General features: G+C 45.6%; 1 protein-coding gene across 4 annotated transcripts in view; it reads right to left on the bottom strand.

Moving 5' to 3' along the window:
• Positions 1 to 13,571, bottom strand: part of FEZ1 (fasciculation and elongation protein zeta 1) — a 157,164-nt gene that overhangs the window by 61,241 nt on the left and 82,352 nt on the right. For all 4 annotated transcript variants that reach the window (XM_054005452.1, XM_054005450.1, XM_054005451.1 and 1 more), the window contains one exon: positions 4,022 to 4,190. In XM_054005452.1, the coding sequence (XP_053861427.1) occupies positions 4,022 to 4,190 (169 nt within the window). The remainder of the gene's footprint in view (positions 1 to 4,021; positions 4,191 to 13,571) is intronic.

The following is a 13,571-nucleotide window of genomic DNA, read 5'->3' as shown; positions in this document are numbered from 1 at the left end:
ATTGATGACATAAGAGCTAATTGCAAACTTCCCTCTTTGCCTAAGCTGTCTCACTCATCCCCTTCTATATTTAAAATGCAACCCCCCACACCTAACTCTTGGTCTCTCATCAGCCAGGAAGAAGGGCAATATCATGGTTGTAGTTAAATAAATTAATTAATGGAGATATCCTATCTCCTAGAACTGGAAGGGACCTTGAAAGGTCATCGATTCCAGCCCCCTGCCTTCACTAGCAGGACCAAGTACTGATTTTGCCCCAGATCCCTAAGTGGCCCCCTCAAGGATTGAACTCACAACACTGGGGTTAGCAGGCCAATGCTCAAACCACTTTTCTACTCTTAGGAAGTGCTTAGTTATTATAGTGACTGTACTGAAAAACTGCCTAGACAGCTGGTTTATGTTTGACATAAAGGATGTAGTCCTGGTTGTGGCAAATACATTTTTCTAATGGCCAAAGTCCACTTTCTTTTTTAACTTTCCTCTTTCTCAAGAATTGATGAACTGGTGTTTACTCAACTTCATACAAAAAAAAAATCACCCACCCTCATGCAGACAGAGGACATGAGCAATTCTAGCCCTAAAGCTGGAAGCCATAGAAATCAGGAGGTTAGAGGGGTGACACTTCAGGAGCCTTAATTATAGGGGTTACAACAGCTCCAGCTATAACAAATATAAAGTTATAACAACCTTGTGAAAGAGCCCAAGTCTCCCAATGGTAAATCTAATGGAACAATTACAATAATTAAACAATAAGGATTCAAAAGCAAATACAGACCTAAAGCCAGGCACAATCAGTAATTTGGGATCTCAGCAAATGAACCACATAGTTGCTGCCTTGCATAGCCTGAGACTGGCTCTCTGCTTTCAACTCAATGTTATCTGAAGGGGTTGGCAGGGGACTACATTGGGGTGAGAAGGGGCTGCATCATACAGGGATTTAGGAAGAGCTAGCTAAATCAATTCTCAAGACTTATAGGCAACTCAGACCTTATCCCTTTGTGGGAACCAACCTCAGCATCATAGAAGATTAGGGTTGGAAGAGACCTCAGGAGGTCTCTAGTCCAACCCCCTGCTCAAAGCAGGACCAACACCAACTAAATCATCCCAGCCAGGGCTTTTTCAAGCCGGGCCTTAAGCAATGAGACCATTGCTTCTTGTTCTGTCATCTGCCGCCACTGAGAACAGCCTAGCTCCATCCTCTTTGGAACCTCCCTTCAGGTAGTTGAAGGCTGCTATCAAATCCCCCCTCACTCTTCTCTTCTGCAGACTAAATAAGCTCAGTTCCCACAGCCTCTCCTCGTAAGTCATGTGCCCCAGCCCCCTAATCATTTCTGGACTCTTTCCAATTTGTCCACATCCTTTCTGTAGTGGGGGGACCAAAACTGGACACAATACTCCAGATATGGCCTCACCAGTGCCGAATAGAGGGGAATAATCACTTCCCTCGATCTGCTGGCAATGCTCTTACTAATGCAGCCCAATATGCCATTAGCCTTCTTGGCAACACTGTTGACTCATATCCAGCTTCTCGTCCACTGTAATCCCCAGGTCCTTTTCTGCAGAACTGCCGCTTAGCCAGTCAGTCCCTGGCCTGTAGCAATGCATGGGATTCTTCCATCCTAAGTGCAGGACTCTGCATTTGTCCTTGTTGACTCTCATTAGATTTCTTTTGTCCCAATCCTCTAATTTATCTAGGTCCCTCTGTATCCTATCCCTACCCTCCAGAGTATCTACCACTCCTCCCAGTTTAGTGTCATCTGCAAACTTGCTGAGAGTGCAGTCCACACCATCCTCCAAATCATTAATGAAGATATTGAACAAAACCGGCCCCAGGACCGACCCCTGGGGCACTCCATTTGATACAGGCTGCCAACTAGATGTGGAGCCATTGATCGCTACCTGTTGAGCCCAACGATTTAGCCAGCTTTCTGTCCACCTTATAATCCATTAATCCAATCCATACTTCTTTCACTTGCTGGGAAGAATACTGTGGGAGACCGTATCAAAAGCTCTGCTAAAGTCAAGATATATCACATCCACCGCTTTCCCCATATCCACAGAGCCAGTTATCTCATCATAGAATGCAATCTGGTTGGTCAGGCATGACTTTCCCTTGGTGAATCCATGTTGACTGTTCCTGATCACTTTCCTCTCCTCCAAGTGCTTCAAAATGGAGGACCTGCTCCATAATTTTGTCAGGGACTGAAGTAAGGTCTGTAGTTCCCCGGGTTCTCTTTCTTCCCTTTTTTAAATATGGGCACTATAGTGCCTTTTTCCAATCATCTGGGACCTCCCACAAATGCCACAAATTTTCAAAGATAATGGTCAATGGCTCTGCAATCACATCAACCAACTCCCTCAGCACCCTTGGATGCATTGCATCTGGACCAATGGACTTGTGCACATCCAGCTTTTCTAAATAGTCCTTAACCTGTTCTTTCACCACGGAGGGCTGCTTGTCTCCTTCCCATACGGTACTGCCCAATGCAACAGTCTGGGAGCTGACCTTGTCTGTGAAGACCGAAGCAAAAAAAGCATTGAGTACTTCAGCTTTTTCCACATCGTCTGTCACTAGGTTGCCTCCCCCATTCAGTAAGAGTCCACACTTTCCCTGACCTTCTTGTTGCTAACATACCTGTAGAAAACCTTCTTGTTACCCTTCACATCCCTTGCTAGCTGCAACTCCAGTTGTGCTTTGGACTTGCTGATTATACCCCTGCATGCTCGAGCAATATTTTTATACACCTCCCTAGTCATCTGTCCGAGTTTCCACTTCTTTTAAGCTTCCTTTTTGTGTTTAAGCTCACCAAAGACTTCTCTGTTAAGCCAAGATGGTCGCCTGCCATATTTGCTATTCTTTCTGCACATCGGGATGGTTTGTTCCTGTGCCTTCAATAAGTCTTCTTTAAAATACAGCCAGCTCTCCTGGACTCCTTTCCCCCTCATATTAGCCTCCCAAGGCATCCTGCCCATCAGTTCCCTGAGGGAGTCAAAGTTTGCTTTTCTGAAGTCCAGGGTCCGTATTCTGCTGCTCTCCTTTCTTCCTTGTGTCAGGATCCTGAACTCAACCATCTCATGGTCACTGCCTCCTAGGTTCCCATCCACTTCTACTTCCCCTACCAATTCTTTCCTGGTTGTGAGCAGCAGGTCAAGAGGAGCACGTCCTGTATTGGTTCCTCCAGCACTTGCACCAGGAAATTGTCCCCTACCCTTTCCAAAAACTTCCTGGATTGTCTGTGCACAGCTGTATTGCTCTCCCAGTGGATATCAGGGTGATTGAAGTCTCCCAAGAGAACCAGGGCCTGTGATCTAGTATCTTCTGTTGATTGCCTGAAGAAAGCCTCGGCCACCTCATCCCCCTGGTCTGGGGGTCAACAGCAGACTCCCACCATGACATCACCCTTGTTGCTCACACTTCTAAATTTAATCCAGAGACTCTCAGATTTTTCTGCAGTTTCATACTGGAGCTCTGATCAGTCATACTGCTCTCTTACATACAGTGCAACTCCCCCACCTTTTCTGCCCTGCCTGTCCTTCCTGAACAGTTTATATCCATCCATGACAGTGCTCCAGTCATGTGAGTTACCCCACCAAGTCTCTGTTATTCCAATCACATCATAATTCTTTGACTATGCCAGGACTTCCAGTTCTCCCTGCTTGTTTCTCAGGCTTCTTGCATTTGTGTATAGGCACTTAAGATAACTCGCTGATCATCCTGCTTTCTCAGTATGAGACAGGAGTCCTCCTCTCTTGTGCTCTCCTGCTCGTGCTTCCTCGTGGTATCCCAGTAACCAAACTCTATCTTAGCAGATTTATCTAGCACACCTGACAATAGAATTATAGGGGGAGGTCCATGCAATATGGATGAAAGAGACATTTATTCAAACAAGTCTTAAAATATCTTGTATTATAACAACAGCAACTGCGAGAACTGAATAGTATCCTAGTGAAAACATGAACAACCTCGACTTTCCTAAGCCCCAAACTGAAGTCTCCCTCTGCCCTTCCCACATGTCCTCACCTTCATAGGACCAATTGTTGTTAAAGGTTTGTGTCAAAATCTGCATCTCCTGCAACAGGACTGAATCAGCCTGAGAGGAAGTTTCTCCTCCATCATCTTCCTCCAAGATCTCCTCTTCCTCTTCAGGATCTGGGGAATTCTGCATCATCTCCTCAATTTCTTCAATTACCTGATAAGATAATATGAATGTCAGTCACTGAATTGTATTCTAATGACCAATAGCTGGATTCAGCAGTAACAGATCATTGCTGACACTACGTAAATACTACGCTTTCAGCAAAATAGCTGGAGAGCTTCTGCATATAGGACTATAAAGGGTATTAACTGTATTTTAAACTTCAGATAATACTGTGTAAGCAATTATCAGCAATATTTGTGAACATATAAGTATTGTATGCAAACGGACCAGGGTATCCTTCAGAATATGGAAATGCAGCCCAAGAGAAGCCAATCATAAGAAACATAAACTAAAACTGTCAAACTTTCAGAAGTGCTCAGCACCCAGCAGTCCCATGGGAGTCACTGGAATTAGGAGAGCTGCCCTCCTCTCATTCAGATTTGCAGAAACTGCAAGCCTGGGGTAGTATTTGACCTTGTTTCCAAAAGCCCTGCTTGTCCAAATTATCCCTTAACTATGTGGTGTTTTATTTTATTAATTAATGGTGGCTGAATGCACGCAACATGGCTGCAATTAGCTCAGTTAAATTTTGGGGTAACACTCTCCTCAATTCCAGGGTAACAGGGAGAGGAAAGGAAACTTCTTCCCACAGTCTCTGATGTGCTATAAAAATGTAAAAGACCCTGAGCCAGGTTGGAGAGGGAATTCTGCTCACCTTGGCTCAGTGTGTGGGGAACAAAAGGCCACCCCCATGGGTAGGGGATGGATACTCCTCCACCTCATCCCAGAGAAGCTGAGGTTAAACGACTGGAGTCCCCAAGGCCCAAGCTCTGAGGACGTGGGGCAGAAAATGGAATTTGACTATGGGGTTTAAGGAATTTCTCCTGCTGTGAACCCTCTGCTGTTAAAATAGGGCATGGCTGAGAGCCACTTCAGAGGGAGGCAAGGTGCTCTACATGATTTCTCTCTTTGGTCCAAAGAAATGCTCGTATATTATTTCCAGGGAGGCTGGGGAATCCTGGAGGGACAAAGGAACATCATACGCATGCCCTAGAAACCAGGTGGGAGGTAAATCAGGTCTCAAGTTCACACTCAAGTGATTTTGGGTAATAAGGGTAAGCAGCGGCATGTGACAGCTCTGCCTGATAGATTCTAAAGAGAAAAATGATAGTGGATAGTTGTCAAATGAGAAGATGTATGCTGGCTTGCTAGCAGAATGTTTATTACCTGAATAGTTGAAATGTGAAAGTACGAAAGGTCCTGGCAGAAATGCCATCCAGGAAATAAACCAATGGGTTCCTCTAGGCTGCTGGTCAAAAGCCCTAGTTACACTCACTTCTTTACATGGAGATGTCACAGATAAGGCAATTTCCTTCCTATCCTTGAGAGTCCTGACTGAATTAAGTTTAAGTATCTTCGGGCTCCATTGTTTTAAATTAATAGTTTATGTCTAGGGCTCCGTGTCTGTCATGGAGGTCACAGAAGTCACGGATTCCATGACTTTCTGCAACCTCTGTGACTTTTGCAGGGGCCAGTGTGGCTGACCCTGGGCCGCCCAAGCAGCTGGCTCCGGGACCAGCTGCTCAGGTGGCCTCCAGAACAGCCACACCAGCTGCTGCTGGAGCGGCCCCAAGGATAGCCACACCAGCTGCTGCTCTGGCAACCCAGGCAGCGGTCCCCGGGGGGCTGGCCAGAACAGCCATGGCCTTGGGCAGTTGGCCCTGGGTGGCTGCTGGAGGCAGCCGAGGTCCACGGGCCTGGGCAGCAGTCACCAGGTGGCTGGCCAGAGCAGCCATGGTCCCTAGCTGACCAGAGCAACTGTGGTCCAGGGCCCTGGGCAATGGTCCCCCGCTAGCCAGCCGAATAAGCTGTGGTCTGCAGCCCCAGGCAGCGGTCCCTGGCCAACTGGCTGGATCAGCCACAGTCCCTCCCAGTGCCCCTGCAAGATTTAAACACAGGTATTTTTAGTATAAGTCATGGACAGGCCACAGGCAGTGAATTTTTATTGCCCATGACCTGTCCATGACTTTTACTAAAAATACCTGTGACTAAATCCTAGCCTTATTTACGTATGATTGTGTTCTACTCCATGGTGGAGAGCTACCAGACCTCCTCCAGGAACTACCAACAGTGGGTGATGATTCAGGCAAATCAGCCAGTTTGTAACCTCCCTCCTCCCCCCGAGGTACCTCATCATGGGGAGGGTCACATTTACAAACTGGACTCTGCAGAGATGAACAGACAAAGAAAGGACTTTTGGATAAATAGCCTGAGTTTAAACTGGCTCTGGGCCTTCTTTCTGATCCAGAAAATGGACTGGACCATTCGTCCAAGAGGGGACTCCAATCCCTGCAGAAGGGTTGGAAGGATTTGGCCTACTAAGGCCCCATAAGAATGATGGGTGACTTCTGGTAAGCTGTTAGCATGCATTTAGAAACTTTCATTGTTTTCATTATGTTTTCTCTGTAATCCTTTCACCTTAAGAATAAATGTGCTTACTTACAAAGAGCTGTGTGGTAATTTATAACTATGGGCCATTACACTGTTCATAGCCTATTTAGACAGTCTGGCTGCTGGGAATATCACAGTGTAGGCAGGTAACTGTGCAGCCTGGAAAACTCCTGGGCATGACCAAGAGCGACATGGGTCTCTGCCCAAGAGAGGTGACAGCCGCAGAACGAGGAACCTAGAGTAGGTGCCCTCGAGGGACCATAGAGGGAAATACAGATGTAGTAACTCTGAACTGTGACACCGAAGTCTCTAATGACTTCTTTCTAGTCAAAGCCCAGAATCAGCTCTCCATCCTCATCCTCCTTGACCTGTCAACCATCTGCGACACAGTTGAACATACTCTTTTTCTTGAAATCTTGTCCTCCATTAGCTTCCATGACTGTTCTCTCCTGGTTCTCCTCCTACCTCTATAATTGCTCCTTCTGTGTGTCCTTTGGAGATTCCTCCTCATCTGCCACTGAGCTATCCCTCCCCCGCTCCTTTCTCACTCACTGTGAATAACACTACCAGCCTGCCTTCACTCAGCCCTGTAACCTGTGTGTCACCTTCCACTTGGACCTCACATTCAGGTTATGTCTAAGTCTTGCTGATTCTCTCTAGAAAACATCGCTAAAGTACAGCCTTTCCTATCCATTCACAGAACTAAAACTTTCATCCAGGTTCTCAACATCTTGAGTCTCAGTTAGTGCAACATCTTTCTCTCTGGCCTTGACAAATGTAATGGCCTTAGGTGTTTTGTCACCAAGGGTGGCAATCATTTTTGGTTCTTTCCCCGAGCAGACTGGTAGAGCAAAAAGCAAACAAACCAGCGGAACAGACCAGCTGAGCTATGTGGTGCCCTGCAACCCAGGTGCTGATTTGGTGTCTCAGCAAGTTGGTGCCCAAGGCAGCTGCCCTGATTACCAGCCCCAAGGCCAGCCATTTAACAGTGAGAGTAATTAACTTAACAGTGAAAGTAATTAATCATTGGAACAACTTAGTGTCATGCTGGATTTTCTATCACTGACCATTTTAAAGTTAAGATTGGATCTTTTTCTAAAACTATGTTCTGGGAATTATTTTGGGCAACTTCTCTGGCCTGTGTTATCCAGGAGGTCTGACGAGATGATTACAATGATCCCTTCTGGCCTTGGAATCTGTGAGCGCAATCTTTTCCCACTCACCTCCATCGAGAATGCTGCGGCAAAAATCATTTTCCTAGCCTGTTGCTTTGACAATGTTAACCCTATCTTTGAATCCCTCCACTGGCTCCCCCTTCTGTCTCCTTTGCATCAGACATGAGCAGCTCCTTTTCACTTTCAAGGCCCTTTCTGGCCTATCCCCACTCACCTATCAGCTCTCATTTACTATCAAGCTGTCAATGCTCCCCTTTGATCAGCCCACAGTGCAACCTCCAGCCTCCATTGCTCACTTGTTACCTTGTAAAACAAATACTTCTGTGCTTCCCCCCTACTGCCCCACGTGCCTGGGAGGCACTCCCCATAAATACCCCCAGTTACCTCATTTTCCTCCTTCAAAACCCTCCTCAAAACTCTCCTTTGCCATGATGCCAACAAAAACTCGACAACACTTAGGCTGCAGGTGTGCTAAGATCACTGCCCATTATGCTGAGTAATGCTGTTCCCTTGTAGCCCCTCATTAGTTTGTATCCATCTGTTGTCTCTTGTCTTATACTCAGATTGTAAGCCCTTATTTAATTGGAACCATTACTGGGAAAGAAAGAGAATGAATGGGACTGACCCTATAGTCCAGTGGTTAGGGCCTACACCTGGAAGATGGGAGACCCCAGGTCCTGCCCTCCTGCTGTAGTCACTCTTTCATTATTTATCCACAATGGAACAGCTTTGACAGGAGAGACTGAGGGAGCCCCACATCAGAATATCCCATTGCTCAATGGTTAGAGCACTCTTCTGAAGGTGGGTAACCCTTGTTCAAATTCCTTCTTCTCCTCCAAGAGGGGGGGGATTGAATCTGGGTCTCTCACATCCCATGTGAGTGTTCTAGCAGCTGGGTTAAAAGTTATAAGGTGGGAAACACCACCTGCTCTGGCTGGATTTGGAATGTGACCTGTTCTGGTAGCCACCCTCTGAGCATACCTACTGGATAGGGCTTAGGTAGGAGACAGGCAGCTAGACATCTAGAGGGAGGCAGCATGTATGCCCAGAGGCAGAAATATAGGCACCTAGGGTATTCTTATTCTGAAAAACTAGGCACCAAATGAGTTAGGTGCCTATAGGGTTCAGCAGAAGTTCTGTGGATCACAGTGAAGCCAAAACTGGGTCTTAGGCACCTAAGTCTGGGCTTAGGCACCTAAGTACTATTGTGGATTCCACCTTGATTCTTATAACATTGTTTGTGCATAACTGAAGCTCAGACTGTCACTTGACTGCCTCCCAAACCGAAATCTTCTGCTCAAGATTTATCTCAGCTAGTGCATGACGTCCATTACTCCTTTGGAGAAGCAATATTTCACAATGTATCAATAGGTAAGTCTGGAACTCCAACTTGTCTTTAGCTAAACTGATGCTCCAAAACCAGCAAAATGCTCATGAGCAACAAGACTAAGGCTGTATTGCAGGCCAGAGGTTTTGTAGGCCACTGGTTGTCATAGTAACAGCATAGCTCAAGGTCAAATGCTTTGGCCACTGAACCTGACCTACACCCATGCACTGTGAATCTGAGGCTAGGTCTACACTAAGGGGGGAGGGTCGATTTAAGATATGCAAATTCAGCTACGCGAATAGCATAGCTGAATTCGGCGTATCCTATTCGACTTACCCCACTGTGAGGACGGTGGCAAATCGACCGCCGCAGCTCCCCTGTCGACGGCGCTTACTCCTCCTGACGAAGTGGGAGTAAGCGCGTCGATTCGGGGATTGATTTATCCGTCTAGATGAGATGCGATAAATCGATCCCTGAGAGATCGATTTCTACCCGCCGATCCGGGCGGGTAGTGTAGACGAGCCCTGAGCCCAACCCAGCTTTGAGAAAATGTGTGTTGTGCAAGTCCTTGTTCTCTGTTTATATTCTGCCAGGGCATCTTTTGGAAATGTTGCCCTGAGACCAAAATTTTTGATTTAAAAGTAGTATTTTGAAGTGCTCTAAAATCCACATGCAGATTCAGATTCTACGTTAGAAGTATTGTCAAGGAAACTAGCACTAATTAAACAGATGGAAGAAGAGAGTCTCTAATAAGCAGTTAGGGTAATGTAATCATGAGTTTTATACATTCCTTTACTGAACAATGGGACCGAGTGTGATCAAGGGAAATAAAGTCTCTGATCATTTAGTGAGGAGACTCTTGATACACAGAACTCTGTAACAGGAGCTGGTCACAACATTTTAAGATTCTTATTACTTTTTTGGTGCAAAGCTAGGAAATACAGGGGGGTCAGAACAGTGGGGCAGAATGTGTGTGTTGGGGGTGGAGCAGAGAAGGGTATGTGTGGGATGGGGGGTCTGACCCTTTGCCCCTTAGAACTGTGCTCTGGTACATATACTGAGGGGCCAGTACATCCCTAGACAACAACTCTTACTAGCGTAAGGAATCATCCAAACACTGTTTTAGAAAATCCAGTCTGATGGCTAGAGATTTGATGATGAACTGAGATTCCAAAAATGTAGTTTTTCTATGAACCCTTGACCAATAAGAGACTGTCATCAAAGGAACTTTTTCTCTCTGGGAGCTCAGAAGCACTGACAGAGCAGAACCACAAAGGGCGAAAGTTGAGCACCTTCCCCTCCAGTGACAGACTTGGAAGGGAAGGGAAGTGGTGCCATCTGTGCCCTGTCATACTCCTCCCTTCCTCAACAATACTCCCATCCCTCAACAATTCTTCATCACGACCAAGGGCGGGGGATCAGGGGATCATTGCTCCATAATCATGGGAAGAAATGCAGAACTGCCCACCTTCACCATGCTGTCTCTGCCAATGGGGAAGGGACACCTGGCTCACTTCCCGGTTGCTGCTTCACCCCCACAGTGCAACTTTAATTGTCCCCTTTTAGGTATGTTCCAACATACCAATAGCACATGTACAAGCACTCTACCCTCACAGATGCTACATAACACTCTAGGAACACAGCACATAGGACCAATTCTAACACCTTCTCTTTGTGAAAGCAAAACTCCTGTTTAGGATATTCAAGTGTAGTGCAAAGGATCTGCTTACACCTGGCCTATACCCAGACACTGAGCGTACTCCACACAAACTACTACAGAATTGCAAAATGTTACAACCACTCTTTTCCTGAGGATTCCTTCTGAGACATTGTCTTAATTTACCCCTCACTAAGCTCCAGAGACCAATGTCATGTATACCACCAGACTACTGATAAGCCCCATGATAAGAAAACACCTGTTCACCACTATTGACACAATTTACAGAACTCTGCATTGAAATGAGATATATTTGATCACGCAAGGAAGGTACACACACACCTCTACTCATATCACCATTACAGCTCTTCCAACATGCTCCAACTAATCCCTCCACTATTCAATACAGCTATAGCTAACACAGTTATATAGCTGGCATGCATGCAGATAAATGCTACAATTCAAATCTGTGGAACACAACACAACACAGACAATGGCACATTCTCTTAGTCATTCTTTATGTCTACTTAGAAGGGCACCACCTTCCATGAACCATCACCAGTGGCTATTACCAGCTCCAGAAGGGCACAGTTAAGTTTTCATTGTACTGGTGGCATATGTCCTGGTTTCAGAAGTTTAAGTTTGTGTTACAATAACTCTTCATTTCCTGTTTTACAGAGCTTTGAGTGTAGCTGAACTCAACATTCTGGAAAGGCATGAGATCACCGGGCAACCTTAATGAAGTTTTTGGGCAGTTACTACCAGACTAGAAGAATCTCTGGCCTGACCCAGAATGACACTTTCTATGTTCCTGAGTATCAGTCAAGGAATCACTTGTTAACAGAATACAGAACATATACACTATCCTATGCAATTAACAAATGAAACATTTCTATCTAGTCATTTACAACTATAATTTTTTTAAGATGCCTATCACCTTGCTATTTAATCACTGGCAAAGGAGCTGTGATCTGCTGTCTTATACAGAGAAAGCAGTTTTCATTTTAATTAAAAAAGAAAAAGGTTGATGTAATAATAGAGAATGAAAATGAAAATACACCTCTACCCCGATATAAAGCGACCCGATATAACACGAATTCGGATATAACGCGGTAAAGAAGTGCTCTGGGGGGCGGGGAGGGACTTCCCACTCCGGCGGATCAAAGCAAGTTCAATATAACGCAGTTTCACCTATAACGCGGTAAGATTTTTTGGCTCCTGAGGACAGTGTTATATCGGGGTAGAGGTGTATTAAGACAATCATAAAAAAAAAACCCAATTAAACAGGCTATTTCGCCAAACTACTTGCATCCAATCAAGATTACCCTGCAAATATTATTGGAGAAAAAGAGGGGAATATTTATTTATTTTATGTATTTTCTTTTCCCACTCTCAGACGTGGTGATTATTGTTAGAGTCTCAGCACCTGGATGGGAAAACCATTCCACAAAGAAGGAATCATTTGCCTTGCTCCACCTGCACTTTATGAGTCTTCTTCTGGTTGCCAATTAATTCACTGAACCATATTCTCTCTTGTATTCTACCTCCTTTGCATCATTCTAGCTGTGCAAAGGGGCCAAAAACTTCCCACATCTCCCCAGAGACTGGGTTCAGTAAGTTATTTTAGTGACACTGAAGAGCTGATGGGGTACCTGTACTCAGATCAGGTCGTGTTGATAGTAATACATTTCTTTCCAGTAATGCTTAATTTTATAATGCACTACACCATTTGATTTTGAGATGGACTGTCCCTACAACTCCACTGTAGAATGCGTCTAGGAGGATCGGGAAATCTGGGAGAGTAGGATTTAGGAAAACCCCCAAAGTAGTTCATGCTCCATCTTCGAAAGCTGTTTTCCAACCTTTCATCCATTGATGAACCCATTTAGTTGCAGATTCTTTTCTCTTAAGAAGCTGTGAATAATCCTCAGCCCTGAGAGTAAAGTGTGTGTGTGTGTGTGTGTGTGTGTGCGCGCGCGCACGTGAGAAAGACAGAGAGAGAGAGACTCCCAGACAATTTGCATGTGAAATTGGGAGGGTAAAGCCTGGGGTGTGATAGGCAGAAAGTAACATGGCGACTACAGTCAAAGGGTTTGGGATAAATAATGGATTTTTTGGTTCCCTGGTAATTTTGAAAAAAATCAAAAAAAGTTTTGTTTCAGGTTCAATCAAAAACAATATATCTCAAAATGTTTCAGAATCAAAAAGTGAAAAGATTGAGTCAAAATGAAACATTTGTTTCAGGAAAGGAAACGAGGACGAGAGTCACAAAACTGTAGAGGAGGAGCTGGTAGTAGTATTGCCTTTGTTATAAGCTTTAGCTCAGAGGTTAGGGATGTGGGTGAGGCAGCCTCAATTGCCCTCTATCTAATGACTGTGGATGATGATGAATATGAAAATGACTCTGCAGCCTGGTACCTAGGCAACAGACATGGGAGACTCTCCACTAACTATTTAATGATATATAAGCAGCGGCATGTCTACCCTCCAGCTACTACGGGGAGTCACGGCCAGGCAGCTCTGAACATTGTCCTGTCTGCAGGCACCGCCCCTGCAGCTCCTATTTGCCACAGCTGCTGGCCAATGGGAGCTGCAGGGGTGGCACTTGGGGCAGGGGCAACGTACAGAACCCCCTGGCTGCCCCTACGCATAAGAGCTGGAGGGGGGACATGCTGCTGCTTCTGCGAGTTGCGCGGAGCCACGGCACACATGGAGAGGGGCAAACCCCAAATCCCGCTACCCGGCAGGAACTTGAGGGCTGGATTAAAACATCTGAAGGGCCGGATGTGGCCTCTGGGCCATAGTTTGCCCACCCCTGGCTT

This window comes from Malaclemys terrapin, chromosome 15, assembly GCF_027887155.1.
Source record: "Malaclemys terrapin pileata isolate rMalTer1 chromosome 15, rMalTer1.hap1, whole genome shotgun sequence".
Lineage (NCBI taxonomy): Eukaryota > Metazoa > Chordata > Testudines > Emydidae > Malaclemys > Malaclemys terrapin.
The sequence above is the reverse complement of the archived record's forward strand: the minus strand, read 5'-3'. Positions and strand labels throughout refer to the sequence as shown.